Source organism: Etheostoma cragini, chromosome 21 (genome assembly GCF_013103735.1).
Source record: "Etheostoma cragini isolate CJK2018 chromosome 21, CSU_Ecrag_1.0, whole genome shotgun sequence".
NCBI classification, from domain to species: Eukaryota; Metazoa; Chordata; class Actinopteri; order Perciformes; family Percidae; genus Etheostoma; species Etheostoma cragini.
In genome coordinates this window covers 495707-511954 of record NC_048427.1, presented here as the reverse complement: position 1 = coordinate 511954, position 16248 = coordinate 495707, and the positions used below count along the sequence as shown (strand labels likewise).

Below are 16248 nucleotides of genomic sequence, written 5' to 3'. Positions count from 1 at the left end.
ATTCTGACACTAAAATGGCATTTTTCCGACGGGCGCATCAGGAGAAAATGAACATTGTTTGCGACCCGTTTCAGTCTCAGGACCGAACTCTCGTGAGATCTGGCCAATCTCTGTGATGCTAAATATGTGTATAGCCCTATAGTGGGGACCTTAAATGGTCAGAGAGAGAACCGGAACTGCATTAGCTTCCTTTTGTCCACTTTTTTTAGCCCTTACAACCATGTCCATATTAAAATCAACCAGTCCAGTTATTCTCCGCACTAAAGTGCATGATACTCGTCACTTTCGCCATCAAGTTCTCAAACCCGACTCTCCCTCATCTCCTCATTCCAACCCGTCACACGCGGTTCCACATCCCTGTTCATGTGCTAATGCCATTAGCTGCTGTTTATCTTAATTAATGACATTGTTTCAACGAGTACGGTCAGAGTGAATTCAGGCAGGAAGGCTCTGCCGCGTCAAGAGAGATCAATTAATTTGGCACCGATGCGCCCGGACATCCCCCCCCCCTCAACAAAACCCAATTAAATGCACAAGTTGGCCGATTTTACAAATCTGCCTTCAGTCCTCATGAATTAGGAAGTGTGAGGTAAAGCCCAGGGTGAGTGATTATCACACACACACACACACACACACACATCTGTACACTCACACAACCAAATGCCCAATCCTTGTTATCTGCTAATAATAAGCTAGCAGGCTTATGATTTTCTTTCACTGCACTGGATGCCACGACAATGGAGCTCAATGTTTCCCCTGACCTCTTTTAGAGAAAGAAATAAGCCGAGAGCCTGCTGATATTTTCTTTCTGCTAACTCACAAAATCGCTGTAGGTTTCGGAACATGTCGCAGTCTTTCGAGATGTGTTTATCACGGCAGTTGATATCGCTGTAACGATTAACAAAAACAACATATTGTGCTTCCCTAACTTACATTTTATCAAAACTAAAGTTACAATTTATGAATCCTCCTAAAACTAAACTATTCGCTCTTTGCATGTTGTCAGGTAATTAGCATTTAAGTTAATTTACTCAACACGAGTCATGGAATATGCCAACGCATCCACCAAGCAATAAGCGCCGTCAGACCCCAGCAGCCCTGAACCGATTGGTGGGCACGGCATCGATCCGTTCTGCTCAGCTTAGTCTGTCATGTCACTGGAGGCGGAGGGAGGCTCCGCTGAGCTAAAGGACTGCTGAGTCATGGTTTGGCAAAAAGAAATCAAAAAAGGAACAAAAACAGGCAACTCTAACAAGCACGCAGACAAAAGAGTACAAAAGCACAGCTGAGTTAGACACAAAGCAGCAAATGCACAACAAGCTGATGGAAATGGGGATGTACAGATGGATGATGGGATGTCCTGTTGAGAAGTTTGCACACCACGCTAATGCATTTTTTTAATTGAGTCATTGTGATGTCAAAACAAATCTTGTACGCTTTTATATAGTTAAATATAGATTTTATTATTTAAAAAAAAAAACACAAAATGGTATTTACTTTTTACCATTTTAGTTGACAGACGAAAATAATAGTTCGTGCTGTACCATAGTCTTTACTCATACCCTGAGGTGGGTTTGGATAATTGAACATTTAGATGAGTCATAGGCTTGTACGAACAATGAAGCTGCAAGACTATGGCAGCAAGTGCAGTCTTAAAGTGGTTTCAACCACATCACAGTGGGAGTTATGGAGCTGAAGCTGAATGGAGGGATAGTAATCGGTTTGTATTTTCACCACTCAAAATGATTGTGTGCACACGCTCAGGTGGGTTTTTATTTCAAAAGAGACGCAGGGAGGGAAACGGAAATGACGAGGCGCGAGAAGAAGTGCGAGGGCGCGCCCCGAAAACAGTCTCCTCGTGAATAATGAATCCGGCTTTTAGATCTTCCTCCCTTGCCTCAGATATCCCTGTTAAACCATCAGCTCACCATCCCTCCCTCCTTCCTTTCTTTCCTTCCTTCTTTCCTTCCTTCCTGTCCCATGCTGTTTCCGTCCAGCCTGGTGTCTTAAGTCCCATTTAGGGTGAAAAACAAAGAGGATGCATTGGTCCAGACCTAACGCAGACTAGTCCCACTCCCTGGCATGTGACTGAGTCTCCAACTGTGACACAACTTTTGCACACAGCACGACAGTGACATACAGGCCTGTCTTCCTTTATTCAGATGTTCCTACCGGTGTATCTCCTTAGAAATGGGTGTTTAATTCTCGCAAATGCAAATAATCACTATGGTTAAGTCTATAAGGAGCAGAACCAGGGCTGATCCAACTGAAACCAGACCACCACTGCGTGGGAGGGTCGTTCCTCACATGCCACTGGAAGCAGCAGTCAAACAGGAGGATTTTGTTTTTATAAAGGTCTATAAATGTACAGATGTGTAGAGTAGAGCAAATCAACCTCGCCATGTGTGCTGTCGTGAATATCAAATGCCAGACAAATGTGTAAATTCATTAATGGCTCACAGCGGCGCAATATAAAAACAACTGGAGAGTCTTTATCTTTCCTGAATGTGAGGGAAACAAGAGATTATCCAAACGGGCATGCTGGGAAAAAAATGAACAATTAATTATCGGGTCTGATTATGTGAATTGTGTGTAATAATGCCTTCAAATAAGCTCCAAATTGCGGTACAATACAGACAATTGCTCTGTTTTTACAGGCATTTAAGTACTGAGTTACTGTAAAAAATGTATGTGTGTGTGTATATGTGTGTGTGTGTGTGTGTGTCCAGTTTCAGATTTGGTCATCAGCTGCTTCTGCTCAACAGCACGAGCCATCCCATTCACCATCTGCTTGTGCAACCCCCCTCCACCCCACCAGGGGTGCTACAGCCACTACGAGGACTCACCAAGATCCTTAGAGCCTTGACTTTCGCTGGCCATCTCGCCCATCCGCACCAGAGCGTCGAAGTAGCCCTTTGCAGCATATGTGACACCTGGAAACATGGAAGCATTGGGGCATCAGATCAGGGGTGCGGAGTTGAAATGATCTTCCTCAGCTCTGCAACCCTCCTCTACAAGCCCACCCCTCCCCAGAGAGGCAAGGTTGGGCATGGGAAATAAGAGCGACAGGCGGAAATGGAGACCAGGCAGGAAAAGAAAAAGCTCTATGGAGGCAACTACAGATACAGAGAGAAAGCTAGAGAGACTAATCCCAAGCTTTCACAAGTTTTCATTTGCAAAAATCTGTTAAAGCCTTTACCTTTAAAGGGCACGTTATGCAGTTTTGGCCATTTATTTGTGGTTGTCTTGCTTTTTGCTCACAGGTTTCTATAGCCGCCCCACTCCACTACAGGTTTCTCTATAGAGCCCCTCCTACAGCTTCAGAGTAGATATTTGGCAGCTCCTTTGTGCAAACCATAGATATCGCCTGTTGAAATGATGTAGCTAGTAATTAGTGTTAACTGCGGATAACTTTCCTAAAAGGCCATTGTCAAATCAACATACTCTTTATCATCTGGCACCCAAAGTAGTCTCCAATCTGCAAAAAAAGTGTCCAGACGGAAAAAAACAAGAACCTGTAGCAACAACCTGCGTTCGTAAAAACGACGTAAGAGCATGCGCCGTTGGGGGCAAGATGTTTCAAGTACAAGTGAGACAATGCAACAGGATCAGGAAGTCCACTTTGAGTTTAAAGGGCTCATCAGAAGCCAGCTTAACATTTCTTAATACATCAAATACAGCTTTAAGATGCAGTGGGAGAGATTTATAAAACTAATTTTCTGTCATAGTTGCTGAATCTGACAACTATGTTCCAGCAGAACTACATGAGGCAGGTACTTAAAAAAAAAAAAAATCTGGTTCCTCTGGCACCACCTAGATCTTGCAGAGTGATTTGTAAAAATCCACAGCTCCCTGTTCAGACGCACCAATCAGGGCCAAGGCGGGATGTCTAACTGCGTGTCAATCACTGCCCAGGCACACACATTAATTCTCCCTTGTGGGGGGAGGATCTTACCATTTGGGCTTTACCAGAAAGGGAGGGAGGAACTAAGAAGTTATTCATGTTTAAATTCTTTGGCTAAGACCTGGATCTTCCCAATCCTACCTTACGGCACCTTTAACGTAGATACTGTAGTTGTGATATGAGACGATGTGGTTTCAACACTTGAGTTTCATTTGTGCTACCTGCAGCATTCAGAAAGGACATTTCACCAGATTAATCACAAACTATCTACATGGCTCGATTCCTCTATAGGGAAGGAGAACCCGTTTGGTTTTGTTGTTAGGCTGGACTGAATCTTAAAAGTCCTAAAACAGCACCGTCTTAACAATAAAGTCTGCTGGCCAAAAATCCACAGCAATAACGTCAAAGCACATTGCAATTCAAATACTGTATGTCAGTATTATTCACTGCGATGCATTGTCACACAGGCCAGGGACACTGGCTGAGACAGAACAGTGACTCAGGTCTTAAAAAACTGGGACAAGATGGCCTCAAGCAGCAGCGACGGGGAATGGAAGCAGGTTCGGGAGGGGGGGGGGGGGGGGGGGGGGGGGGGGGGGGGGGGGGGGGGGGGGGGGGGGGGGGGGGGGGGGGGGGGGGGGGGGGGGGGGGGGGGGGGTTACCCACACAGCGAGTGACAGCCATGAAGACAGAGGACACATGTCCAGTTGGGAGATACATATGGATGCCGGGCTGAGTTGATTACAACGCTCTCACGTTGATGCGAGTTCGTGCTTTAAACTGCAAGTGGAAAGTCATGCAGAATCTCCAAGGGGGGGGGGGGAGAGACCACAACATATTTATATATCCACATGGCTATCTATTCTAAGTGCAGGTTCACTTCTGGTTGTTTATGTGGAGTCCACAGTGACGCAGACCACTGCTATGCAAGTTATTGTTCTGAAAAATGAAGACGGCGTCTTGCTCAGTCTGTAGACATACTTAAAATAATCTCCAGTAGAGAGTTTTGAACAGGCTTGTAAAACAACCTGGTCTGGTTTTACTTCTCTATCAAAACCATGAGCTGTGATAAAATGCAGTTAATCTGTCCAAAGCAGTGCAACCCTTCCAGATAGAGTATGACAAAGAGACAATCCAGGACCTTTGTCTGGCTTTCCTTGAGCCTGACTTTAAAATTTCACTTTGAGTTTTTTTTAAACATTAATATGAGTCCCCCCAGCCTGCCTATGGCCCCCAGTGGCTAGAAATGGTGATAGGTGTAAACCGAGCCCTGGGCATCCTGCTCTGCCTTTGAGAAAATGAAAGCTCAGATGGGAAGATCTGTAATCTTGCCCCTTATGAGGTCATAAGGGGCAAGGTTACCTCCCCTTTCTCTGCTTTGCCCGCCCAGAGAATGTGGCCCCCGCATGAGAAAGAGAGAGAAATTAGGGAACCCCTAAGGTCTACTATAGAAAAGAGACTTCAGATACAGTATTAGGGACCACTAAGGTCTTTATAAAATACTTCAGATACAGTTTTAGGGACCACTAAGGTCTATATAAAAGAGACTTCAGATACAGTATTAGGGGACCACTAAGGACTATATAAAAGAGACTTCAGAGACAGTATTAGGGACCACTAAGGTCTATATAAAAGAGACTTCAGATACAGTATTAGGGACCACTAAGGTCTATATAAAGCATCCAAAAAGCAGCATGTCATAAGACCTTTAAGCTCAGGTGGGATTTAAGATTGCGAGAGATGAAATGGAGGTGAGCCTAATTGAATCGATGTCTGGAGAAACCCAGGCGGGTGGAGAGCGGGGACGGGGGAGGCGGGATTAGCCTGAGGAGATCTGTCCGTTGAAAAATGACAGCAAAAGAGGAGAATAGGGGAAGAAAGGGAGGAGGAGAAGGAGGGTTCTGCCTGTGAAGAGGGTTAGAAGAGCGGTTTCAAGCCGATACAGAGCGGAGAGTTTGAAACACAAACAAAGAAGAAGTCTTGATCAGCTGAGATACACATTAATTTGATTTAAATCAAATCCCCTCCCAGAAAGCTTTGCTTTGATGCGTTGCGGGTCTCTTTTAGTGACTGTACTCGGAGTGTAGTTTAGAGCTGTATCACACGGACAACATTACATCTTACAAAACAAGCAAAAAAACCAGCAGTTTTAAGGACGTCACTTTAAACTCTGAGATTTACAGATTTATAAATCTATAACATGAAGAAATAGTTGGCGGATTATCCAAAAATAAATCATTTGTCGTTACACTGACTGAAATATGCAATTTAGGATTATTTTCATTGTCAAATAATCTGTTGATTATTTTATCAATTAATGGAGTAATTGTTTGGTCTCTACAATGTCAGAGAAATGTGGATCAGTGTTTCCCAAAAGCCCAAGATGACGTCCTCCGATGTCTTGTTTTGTCCACAACTCAAAGATATTGAGTTTACTGGCACAGAGGAGAGAAGAAACTAGAAAACAGACAGGAATGGCAGTTTTTTCCTCAGAAATGACTCAAACGGATCAATCAATTATTAAAATATTTGGTGATTAATTCAATAGTTCGATTCATCTTTGCAGCTCTAAATCTAGATCTCTCTCATAGCCAAAATTAATGAACTTTAACCTAAGACTAGATGTCTTCTGACCTTTAAACTACCAAATCGGTGCTTAGGCTGCTGATCTCTCTCCTTCCAAACATTGAACCTCTCCCAGGTGAGATCTTCTCTCCGCCTCTACGACATTATAATAATATTTTCCAGCCTCGCAGCTCCGACAGAGCTGCACTAATCTGTAAGAACCTATTTTAATAAAGACTGAACTCCGGCTAAGCACCGCATCCCAATCCACACTATACTCACATCCAGTCCAATCAAGCCCAAACTCTTTCAGACTCAAACAAACAGACCAAGTCAGCTTCCTCCCTCCATCACGCCGGTCTCCACTGTCCCCAGAGATGCAAACCTGCCCCCCCCCCCAGTTCTACTTTGAAGAAACCAGAGGCTGCACTGGCATTTTTCCAGCGACAATAGACACTCTCCGGGTGCGCTGCCCTACTCTAAACCCTGCCTCTGTGCCGCTGCCTGGCATTGATGAAGTGTGATCCCCACTCGGGGAGTCGCAGGGCTATTTTTAGCCCGCTCCATCAGATGGGAGCGAGGCATCCTTTATGCGTCCCGCGGGCTGCCGAGTCTTCCCTGCGTTTCGCCTCCAATCACAGGAAGAAGAGCCCGGCTCCACGTACCAAGCACCGCTGCACCATCGCTCAAAACATGATACGGTCCCTGTTGCCTCCTCAGCAGAGGGACATGAAAAAAAGTTTTCTTATCAATAGATGAGCCGAACATGCTTGGAGGCCCGTCTTATCTGACGACATGTACATGGCTTTGTTAGCGTCAATCTGGAATCATGAAATATCTTTATCAATGCCGACTGGGTGACTCTAATCAAAGAAATCAAAGAAATCCATGAAACACGAACAGGCTGCAGGACATTCCTCAGGGAAGTGACGAAGGCTGTTTATCTGTACACATTTTTTTTTTTTGAAAGTCAGTTTTTTCTCATGTAAATATTTCTCTCTCTCTCAACCGTTTTTTGCACCCCGTTCTTTTTCTCTTTTTTTCCCACCCGTTCTGTCCTGGATACCGGCTCGCTCTCGTTTCCTCGGCCCCACGAGGGGAACCGTTATTCTCGCGACTCCTCTTGTTCCACTTCCCATTGGCTCGTGCTCCACTTAGCTCCCCCAAGACATTTCCAGTGCTTTTGTTTTTAACCTTGAGACACTGCTGCATGAACACCTCAATATTTCAGTCGCTCTCACACACATACACACATACACACGACCATGCAAACACACCTGTGCAAGCCACATAAAGCAATGACAAAGGACGTACAGTAGAGGCGGACATCTGATTAATGAACCAGTGGAGGGAGGAAGACATGGACATGGACACCATCACAGTGGAACAACCGGAGGACAATAACTTCAGAGTGTCATCTCTAAAAAGCACATCTTTCAACATTTCAGAACACATTTTTTTGGACAAGATATTCTGTGAGGGGGGGGGGGGCATTACTGCTGTCACTTTTAACAGACTAGCAACAGTCGCTAGCTAGTAGCTTTTGTAGTTCAAATACATCCAGTTTATGGATTGAGGAGGGCTTGACGCAGAAGTCACCCCACCACATCCCTACTCAGGGAACATTAGGGGGATATGAACGCAGACGGCCCTCGGCCTGGACTACTGGACAGACAGGAGGAATGGTGAAGGAAGGACAAAGACAGAGAGAAAACCAGAAATGGTTGCTGTACTCACTGGTGAGCGCCTTCTCGTAGCTTTTCCCCATGGCTATGAAGTTCCGTAAGCAGGGGTTGAACTGCTCCATGATGGACTAAAAAAAGGGAAGAAGAAAAACAGCACCTTTGGTTAGTCAAGTAGCAGGAAAATACAGATCCAAACGCTGATATGAGCTACAATCACGGCGCCCCACTCTCTACTGGGGCACGGGCATGGACATGGACACACACACACACACACACACACACACACACACACACACACACACACACAGCCGTACACACAGCAGAGTCAGCTGAGCCAACCAGGAGGAAGAGGAGTGCAGCAGGGATTCATTTCAAGCTCATGGCGAGGACTGGAGGGATGAAATATAAAGAGAAAGAAAGAGAGAGAACAAGTGACTTTGAGGGTTTTTGTGCATATGTTGTGATTTGTGTGTGTCTGTGTGTGTTTGTGTGCGTTTCCTCTCACCTCCCCTGCCGCCTTTATTAAAATAAAACCCGGTTTTGGCTGCCGACTCCCGTCAGCTCAGCAGCAGACCTGGACCCATCACGGTTTCTTTCTCCCTCACACTCACTGAACTCTAGCACACTGTTCCTGCTAATTGCTTCTTCTTCATTTTTTTCCAAAAAGGGTCAGTTCACCCAAATTATAAATAGAGCATTTTCTCACTTATCTCTGGTGGTATCACATTTCAGAGGCAGATGTCTCAAACCATGACAAATAAAACCAAAACTAAATCATCAAACATGGCTAGATCCAACACTAAAAACATCATGTGGCACCACGGCGACACCCGGCTCCGGTCTGAAGATGCAACAGAACTCAGCTGCAGGGAACTTGCAGATCCAGGTGGACAAAATCAAAAAAAAAACACACACAGAAACGTAATGGCCCTCGTTCACAAACCACTCTAACTAAACGTCTTTTTAAAACCATTTTTTAAAGATCATTTCTTTGGCACTTTTAGGCTTAAGACAGGTGAAGTCAGGAGTCAAACGTGCGGCCGCTGCGCCGAGGAGTAAACCTCTACACATGGGTGTCCGCTCTACCAACTGACCTATCCGGGCTCCGGCTGTTTCTTTTAGTTATTTTGAAGATTATGACATTAACCAATGGGATTTGTTCTTTTAAGTAACAGACTCTAAAACAAACACTGTGGAGCGCCGACACAAAAACTATTTATTTTTCTATAATTCTACAGTCGTGTAATATTATAAGTTACAATACTATTTGTATTATTTAAATCCATGTTAAATAAGATATATACTAAAATACTATAATATTAAAATCTTAATATATTTATATTTTAAAATAAACTACACTTCACATACGTTATGTTAACTGGGATTCCAAGAATTGGTGATTAATCAGGCTGTGATTCAGGAGGTAGAGCGGTTGGTGGTTAGATTCCCGGCTGCTCCTGTCTGCATGTCCTCGAGCTGGACACTGAACCCCAAGTGGCCCCGTAGGCAGACCAGCGCCTTGCTTGGCGGTGAATGTGGGTGTAAAGAGGTGAATCTTATAAAAAGGTAGTCCATTTACAATTTAGAGGCCCAAAGTACCCGAGACCAACACATTACTCACCCAAAGCCTTGCAATCGCTGTGAGTCAGAGTTCGGAGCGCTCTGGCTAAAATAGAAGCTCTAAAAGGAGTATCTGCTCCGGAGGGCTGGGGATCCCCGGAGCTGGGCCGGAGTCGGGACGCAGTCAGTGTAAACACACACTGAGGTTAACGGAAACCTCATGACTCCGCCGCCATTCCGGATCGGATCCACAGCCCTTACGCATCCTGTGGAATTTGGGGGTGAATCTCTCTCCCTCTTTCATAAAAGACGACCAAGTATCGGTGAGCACAGAGGCAGTGGAGCGTGTCCACAGCACGACGCACAACAACAAGCAGAGGTCTGTTAACTAGAGGAAAAATCTAAGAAAAACATGATGAGATTTAGTCTGTGTCTCTGCAGTGACTCAACCTCCCCCTCAGTCCAAGCTGCACTTTCACTTCTTGCAGTATCAGCCAGCAATTTAAAAAAATTAACAACAAAAAAACAATAATTCTTTCTCTGGGACTTATTTTTCTAACTTTGCAACAACAAACAAGCAGCCTTTGGATATTCAAGATCCCGCCAGCAGAACAAGCCGGTCTTTATTTAGTTCAGATACTAGTTCAGATAAAAAGGCAGCAAGGTGTTTTTAATGTGAGAAAAGGGGTAAATATATAGTTAAAATATTTCACAGGGTGGGAGTAGAAAAGTAAGAAGGCTAAAGTGGACACAGAGGACAGAGGAATGAGCATAAGGCAGGGTGGAGAGGAGGGGACGTGCGAGGTGGACGGACATCTTTTCGTGGCTGCTCGCTACGAGGGACGCCTGCTAATGCCCGCCGGCTGGCTCACAACAGTCACCTTGGTACTCTAACTTTACCATGACTTCAAAAAAAGTAGGAAGTAGGAAGTAGAACACGACGACGCAGGGGTGCAAGAAGAAGAAGAAAAAAAGGCTGACTTCCCAGTGAATGGGGAGTGAACAGCTTCAAGGTGCTCAAATGAGGAGGGGAAAGAAAACTTGGGAAGTGAAGATGAGTGGGATTGGGATTGCAATGTGCTTATAATGAATATACCATAAGTGGGACGGGATGTTCATCTATGTGAGGCTGGTTTCTCTGATCAAAAGAATCCTGCTACAGATTCTCAAAGATGTTTCTATTGCTCCACAAAGTAAATAATGAAAAATAAAAGTAGAAAAAAATGAGGTTAGTGACGTTTCTGGAGGACAAACAAACCTATTTATACTCTCGCCCCACTCCCCCAGTATCTGGGTGTATTTTCTGTTACGTAAGGCGTCGGCTGCTAAACAAACCAAGTCGGTGGAAGCGCTCCAGCAGCGGTAATCATCGCGGCGGCTGTACCAGCGCTTGGCAGGAAGAAAGAGACAATCAACAAAAGAATAAACAGAAAAGATGGAGAGTGGCCCGGTTCTCATGTCTAAATCAACAGATCTACAGAGAGAGAAAGGGCCAGGGAATGTCTCTGTGACTAGGTGTGTGTGTGTGTGTGTGTGTGTGTGTGTGTGTGTGTGTTCTATGCCTGAGAACGAGCGTGAGTGAGTGATGGGATGTGTTGTGTAATCACTCTCGGGACAGGTTTGGCCTCATGCGTTTCATTCTTCTGCTGAATCTGTGTGGCTGTCAGAATCCTTTCAGTGGTTCAGAAGAAGTTACTGACACGTGTGAATAAACACACACAGATTGACACTGATACACAAGTTGGGAAGAAGTGCATACAACACGAGAAAAGACTTTCTTTATGCCATAGAATAAGCTCAACTCCTCAAACTATCCATGGCTACGGAACAGCTTGTTGCGTTGAACACCGGTTTGGTGCCAATTTGAAGCTCTTGACCTTTTACAAACTGGGTTCAGTCGGTACTCTGCCCTTCACACACACAAACCATGTTAAAGCTGCAAATGATGTCCCGAGAAGACTCCTCTGATGAACCCTGAAACACTCACTGCACCTGTCAATCCACATCAGTGCTGCCCTGCACATGGTAATGATGAAACTAATTCATGATAGGTCCCCCCCCCCCTCCTTGCAACATGCTCATTCGGTTTAGGGGACAATTTAATAGGATCATGAAGTTGGCCGGTCCTGGATTTAATCCACTCTCAATCAGCTGAGCTTGTTCTTCTAGCATCAGGGACAGAGGCTGATTAGCTTGCCACTGAATGAAAGACCATGCTTGACCCGGTGCATTGCTAAATGAAAGGGATTACTAAGAAAACGCTGCTTTGTCTCACTCAGCCCCATGTGCTTCGGCCATGCGTTTTAATTACACGGCTAATCACCTCAATAATCAGATGCCCGAAAACTTGATGACAACGCAAGCATTGTGTTATCACGTTGCAGCGTTGGAGGGGAAGGCTCCCATGGACGTGCTTTGTGTCTCATTAACACAGCTGAATGTTGAATATAGATATTTTTTTATTTTTGTGTCATCACAGAAGGCTTGTATCGTGTGGATGCATCAACAGTTTTGTTCTCATTATTTAGAATTACACATGGGGGCTGTCACTCCCTGATGTGGGTTGAGTGCAGATTTGAGTCGTGCATGCTCAGATTTAAACGTTTTCCCATTACAAAACAATAACAGAAAATGGGAATCAATTCAAAAACGGTTAAGCTTTCTATGTGTGTGGATTGCTAACGTTAGCTCAAAACACCATTCAAGTGATAGCCCTTGTTGTGTTTGTTTGTTAGCTTGTAGCTAAATTGGGAGGGGGGGGGGTGTATTATATAAGGTATTCTGGTACTGCAGAGACGTCCCGGTCTACAAAATTGTATTCTTGTTAAGTAGGGTAGGGACTTTATAAACATATTGCTGGCTGCTCCTTCTCAAACTAATCTTCTTCTTTTTTATATTGAATCAGATGAATGTGTATATGATTGTGTTTTATATGTGTTTTGATTGTTTTTTTCCCCTCTTTCAAAAGTATGTTGATTGTTCCAGATAAATATAAAATGCAAAACTAAAAGCCAAACTAATGTTGAGCTGCTGCTCAACAATAAAACCAACTGACTTTAGACTGTAAAACTTAGACTGAGACTGTTCTGGATCCAAACCCATTTCCCACTGCAGCACATCCTTCTCCTGAGAAAAAGGATCCTGTGGATTGTTGTTGTACTCTTGTTTTTCCAGCTGTAACCCAGCTGTTTCTTTTGTAAATGAAGTGCCACTGTGGCCATGACAGATGGCTAATGTGAGGAGAGGGATCTGGACTAGGTGGCAGCCAGTCCTCAACACCAAGGTTAATGGATCCATTGGAGCAACGTGGCAGCACGTGGACAACATGTCCCATGACAGACGAGTGATGGGGAACAGAGTCAGAGGTTATACAAGCCATTAATAATAAGGGGAGGCATGAAGAAAACTAACATTTCTCTGAAGCAAACACACATCAGAAGTATATGTTTGTGTGAACGCTCCTCAAATCTCAAATTCTAGTTAGCAAAACCAAAATGCAACTAGAACTGGGAGCAGTTGTGACGGGGTCCAAGTCTCAAGGCGACCCGGGGAGCGCAAAAGAGGAACCCAAAGTAACAGTGGGGAGGCAAACAATGGGAAATATCTTGAGTAATATAGCAAAAAAAGTCTTAACTAAAAATGGGTGTGGCCTATATCACGTGATTCATCTTGATTCAAGGAACACGTCTATCTCAGTTCTTCCAATGTGTGATGGGTAATGTAGAAGTTCTTGGCAAAAACACTTTTGACGTCATTACAGCGCTACCTAGTGGTCCAAATGTGTAGATTCTGGTAGGTGAGGTCCATGATCCATTGCTAATCTACCCTGTGACGCCCTATTCCACCACTCAGTACCCCGCTGCCGGGGTGGTCTCAGGAGTGGCCTACGTGGTACCCTCCAAATTTCTCCAGAGGGTTATGGCAAACAAGAATCTAAAGTTTTGCGTTGATAGCATTTATGTTGGCCGGGATATGGTAAAGTTGGTGTTTTTATAGTTAGCTACACACATTTGTTTGTGCGTAATGTGCACAATTTCCATCCAATAAAAAATATTCTGATGAGTTTGTCAGGTACGTTTGGAGGTGCTGTGTGCCATGTTTTGTGCAGATCTGTCACACAGTCTAGGAGGAGTTCGGCAAAGTAGGTTTTTAATAAATCGCGATTTCTCACGCATAAGAGTCTATGCAGAAATGGGCGTGGCCTATATCACGAGATTCAGTTTCAGGGAACACGAGGATATATGGTTTTTAAATGTGCAATATATGCATCACTGGTGTAATTGGGTCAATTGTTGCTCCTGAGGTCCCTGCAGGGTTCTGGACCAGTCTTGGAAATAGCACAACCCCTCCCCCCCGCTCACCCAATGTACAAAAAAAATGTACCCAGTGCTCAATGTTGTCAAAGTACTAAGTGTGAAGAACCCCAGCACTTAAATCCGTTAAATCCTCTAAAATACCCCAGAGAAATACACTTTTTGGTATAGAATTTTTCCTACTTTGCTCAGTCAAGGAAAGGAAGTAAGGACACAAAGAAGAAAAGTAGTGAGGAGATATGGTACACAAAGAAGTGAATACATACCAACAGATGGTAGAATAGATGGAAGGAAGAAGAGTAGAATTGAAACTAGGATGGGGGGAAAAATACAGAAATTGTGTTGAAAATCTGTCTAAATCTGCAAAAATTAAATCATAGCCCCAGGCATCAAAGAAGTATAATTCGAGCCTTGGGGAGAAGATACTGAAGCCTTCTGAAACTTAAAAAGTGTTAAAATAAAGTAGAAGTACAGCAGTTTACTGGGACTATCCGGGAGCAAAACCCTCGTACTTCCCACACGTGTAAGCAGTGGTGTAGTCTACGTGACATGCAGTACACCAACTAAGAAAGCTCCAGGATTTACATATACCCACTTAAAAGTGTGCAATGAAATACTTTCCATTATATTTGATATATTTTGAATTGTTGAAGGGATTTCTACTATAAATGAGCAATAAAGTGTATCAAAATTCAGGAAATGAAGTCTTTAACACTCAACATTTCCCTAAGGAAGGAAACCCAGAACCCATATATGTATTTATATAGTACAGTATACCCACTAAAATACATTAGAACACACCACTGCGTGTAAGCACAGTTGCAGCTAAATGAAAAAGAGCAAGCATAAGAAGCAGTAGTTCAGAACATTATGACCTAGCTGGCTCTGCCTCTGTGGCGTAAGGAAGGCAGCCTGTGCGTGTGCAGGAGTATGTGTGTGTGTGTGTGTGTGTGTGTGTGTCGGTTGGCGGCAGGAGACGAGTGTGTGAGCTGAGTCAGAGCCTACACAAACAGCAGCAGGTTCATATCATGTTGGGGCGTAAATTACTGTAAAGCCAAGGCAGCCATGTGGCACCATTAGGACCTGCTGAGCCGCTCTGTGCCACACAGATTAACCAGGGAGAAGGGACCTGCAAACCCAAGCCAGGACGGAGGGACAGGGACAGACCAGGTGGAGACAAAGACTTAAAAATAACTGAGTGAAAGCATGTGGCTTCAGGCAACAGATTCATATTTCTATTATAAGTATTCATACAATGAACAGTGTAAAAAAGAAGAAGAAACCCGTTCGTCCGAAGCCGTTTTCGGTGCGATCTTCAAAGTCACCACACTACTACACAAAAACTATAAGTTGTGTTATTGTGGGTCTTTGGTGAGTCCAAACCAACCCTTCAAACCACCAAATTCACCCAATGATGCAAACAGATTTAGGGATACATATTTGGAATATCTTCACAGCTTCACGTTGCTGTCAGACAGCCCTCAACGACGGGGAACTGAAGGATGAAAATGGACGACATCTTAGAGTTTAGGCAAGAGTGCAGAAATAAAATGTTTTGTATACACATGATGTAATAAGACATATGTATACAATAATAAGGCAAAACTCATGAAGGCTGTTGATCCACTTTACATGTGACCACCTCATGTTTCATGTTCTCCACTTTCAAACATGACTCAGCCTCTGACATGAGGATCACTGCGAGAGACGCTGACTCAGCATCTTTACGGCTTAAGCTACACAATAAAAACCTCAGTAGACAAAACATTTCATTACAACTTGGGTGTGACAAATCCTGTATGTCTAAATCTAACAAACTCAATTTTAGATGTATATCTTATTTTTGAAATCACGCAAGGATTTTCAAACGGACACACATGGATCTGTTCCTTCCCAAGTGTCGGACCAGCGGACTCAAGGACTCCTTTGTCCCTCATGCCATCACTTCGGGGGGGATAAATACCTGGACACCTGAAACTTTATGATAATTTATGGTGAATGTCCTATTATAGCCAAAAGGTTTTTATTGTTATTATTATTACAGTTATTATCTTTCTACTGTCTCGCTCTCTACACTGTATTCTTCTTGCTAAAAATGTATGCTGGAAATTTCCAAGTCTAATGTAAATGTCCATAAAGAAATTGTTGCATCGAGATGCGTTGATAATCGGTTTAGAATTGAATGGTTGGCCTCTAAATCTGGAGGGAGACCCCCCCCCCC

General features: G+C 44.0%; 1 protein-coding gene across 5 annotated transcripts in view; it reads right to left on the bottom strand.

The window, feature by feature from the left end:
• Window positions 1-16248, bottom strand: part of baiap2b (BAR/IMD domain containing adaptor protein 2b) — a 69803-nt gene that overhangs the window by 43614 nt on the left and 9941 nt on the right. For 3 of the 5 annotated variants that reach the window (XM_034859991.1, XM_034859992.1, XM_034859995.1), the window contains exons 2-3: window positions 8207-8282; window positions 2847-2933 (exon numbers count right to left, since the gene is read on the bottom strand). In XM_034859991.1, coding sequence (XP_034715882.1) covers window positions 2847-2933; window positions 8207-8282 — 163 coding nt within the window. The remainder of the gene's footprint in view (window positions 1-2846; window positions 2934-8206; window positions 8283-16248) is intronic. The other 2 variants (XM_034859993.1, XM_034859994.1) reach the window with 1 other exon arrangement.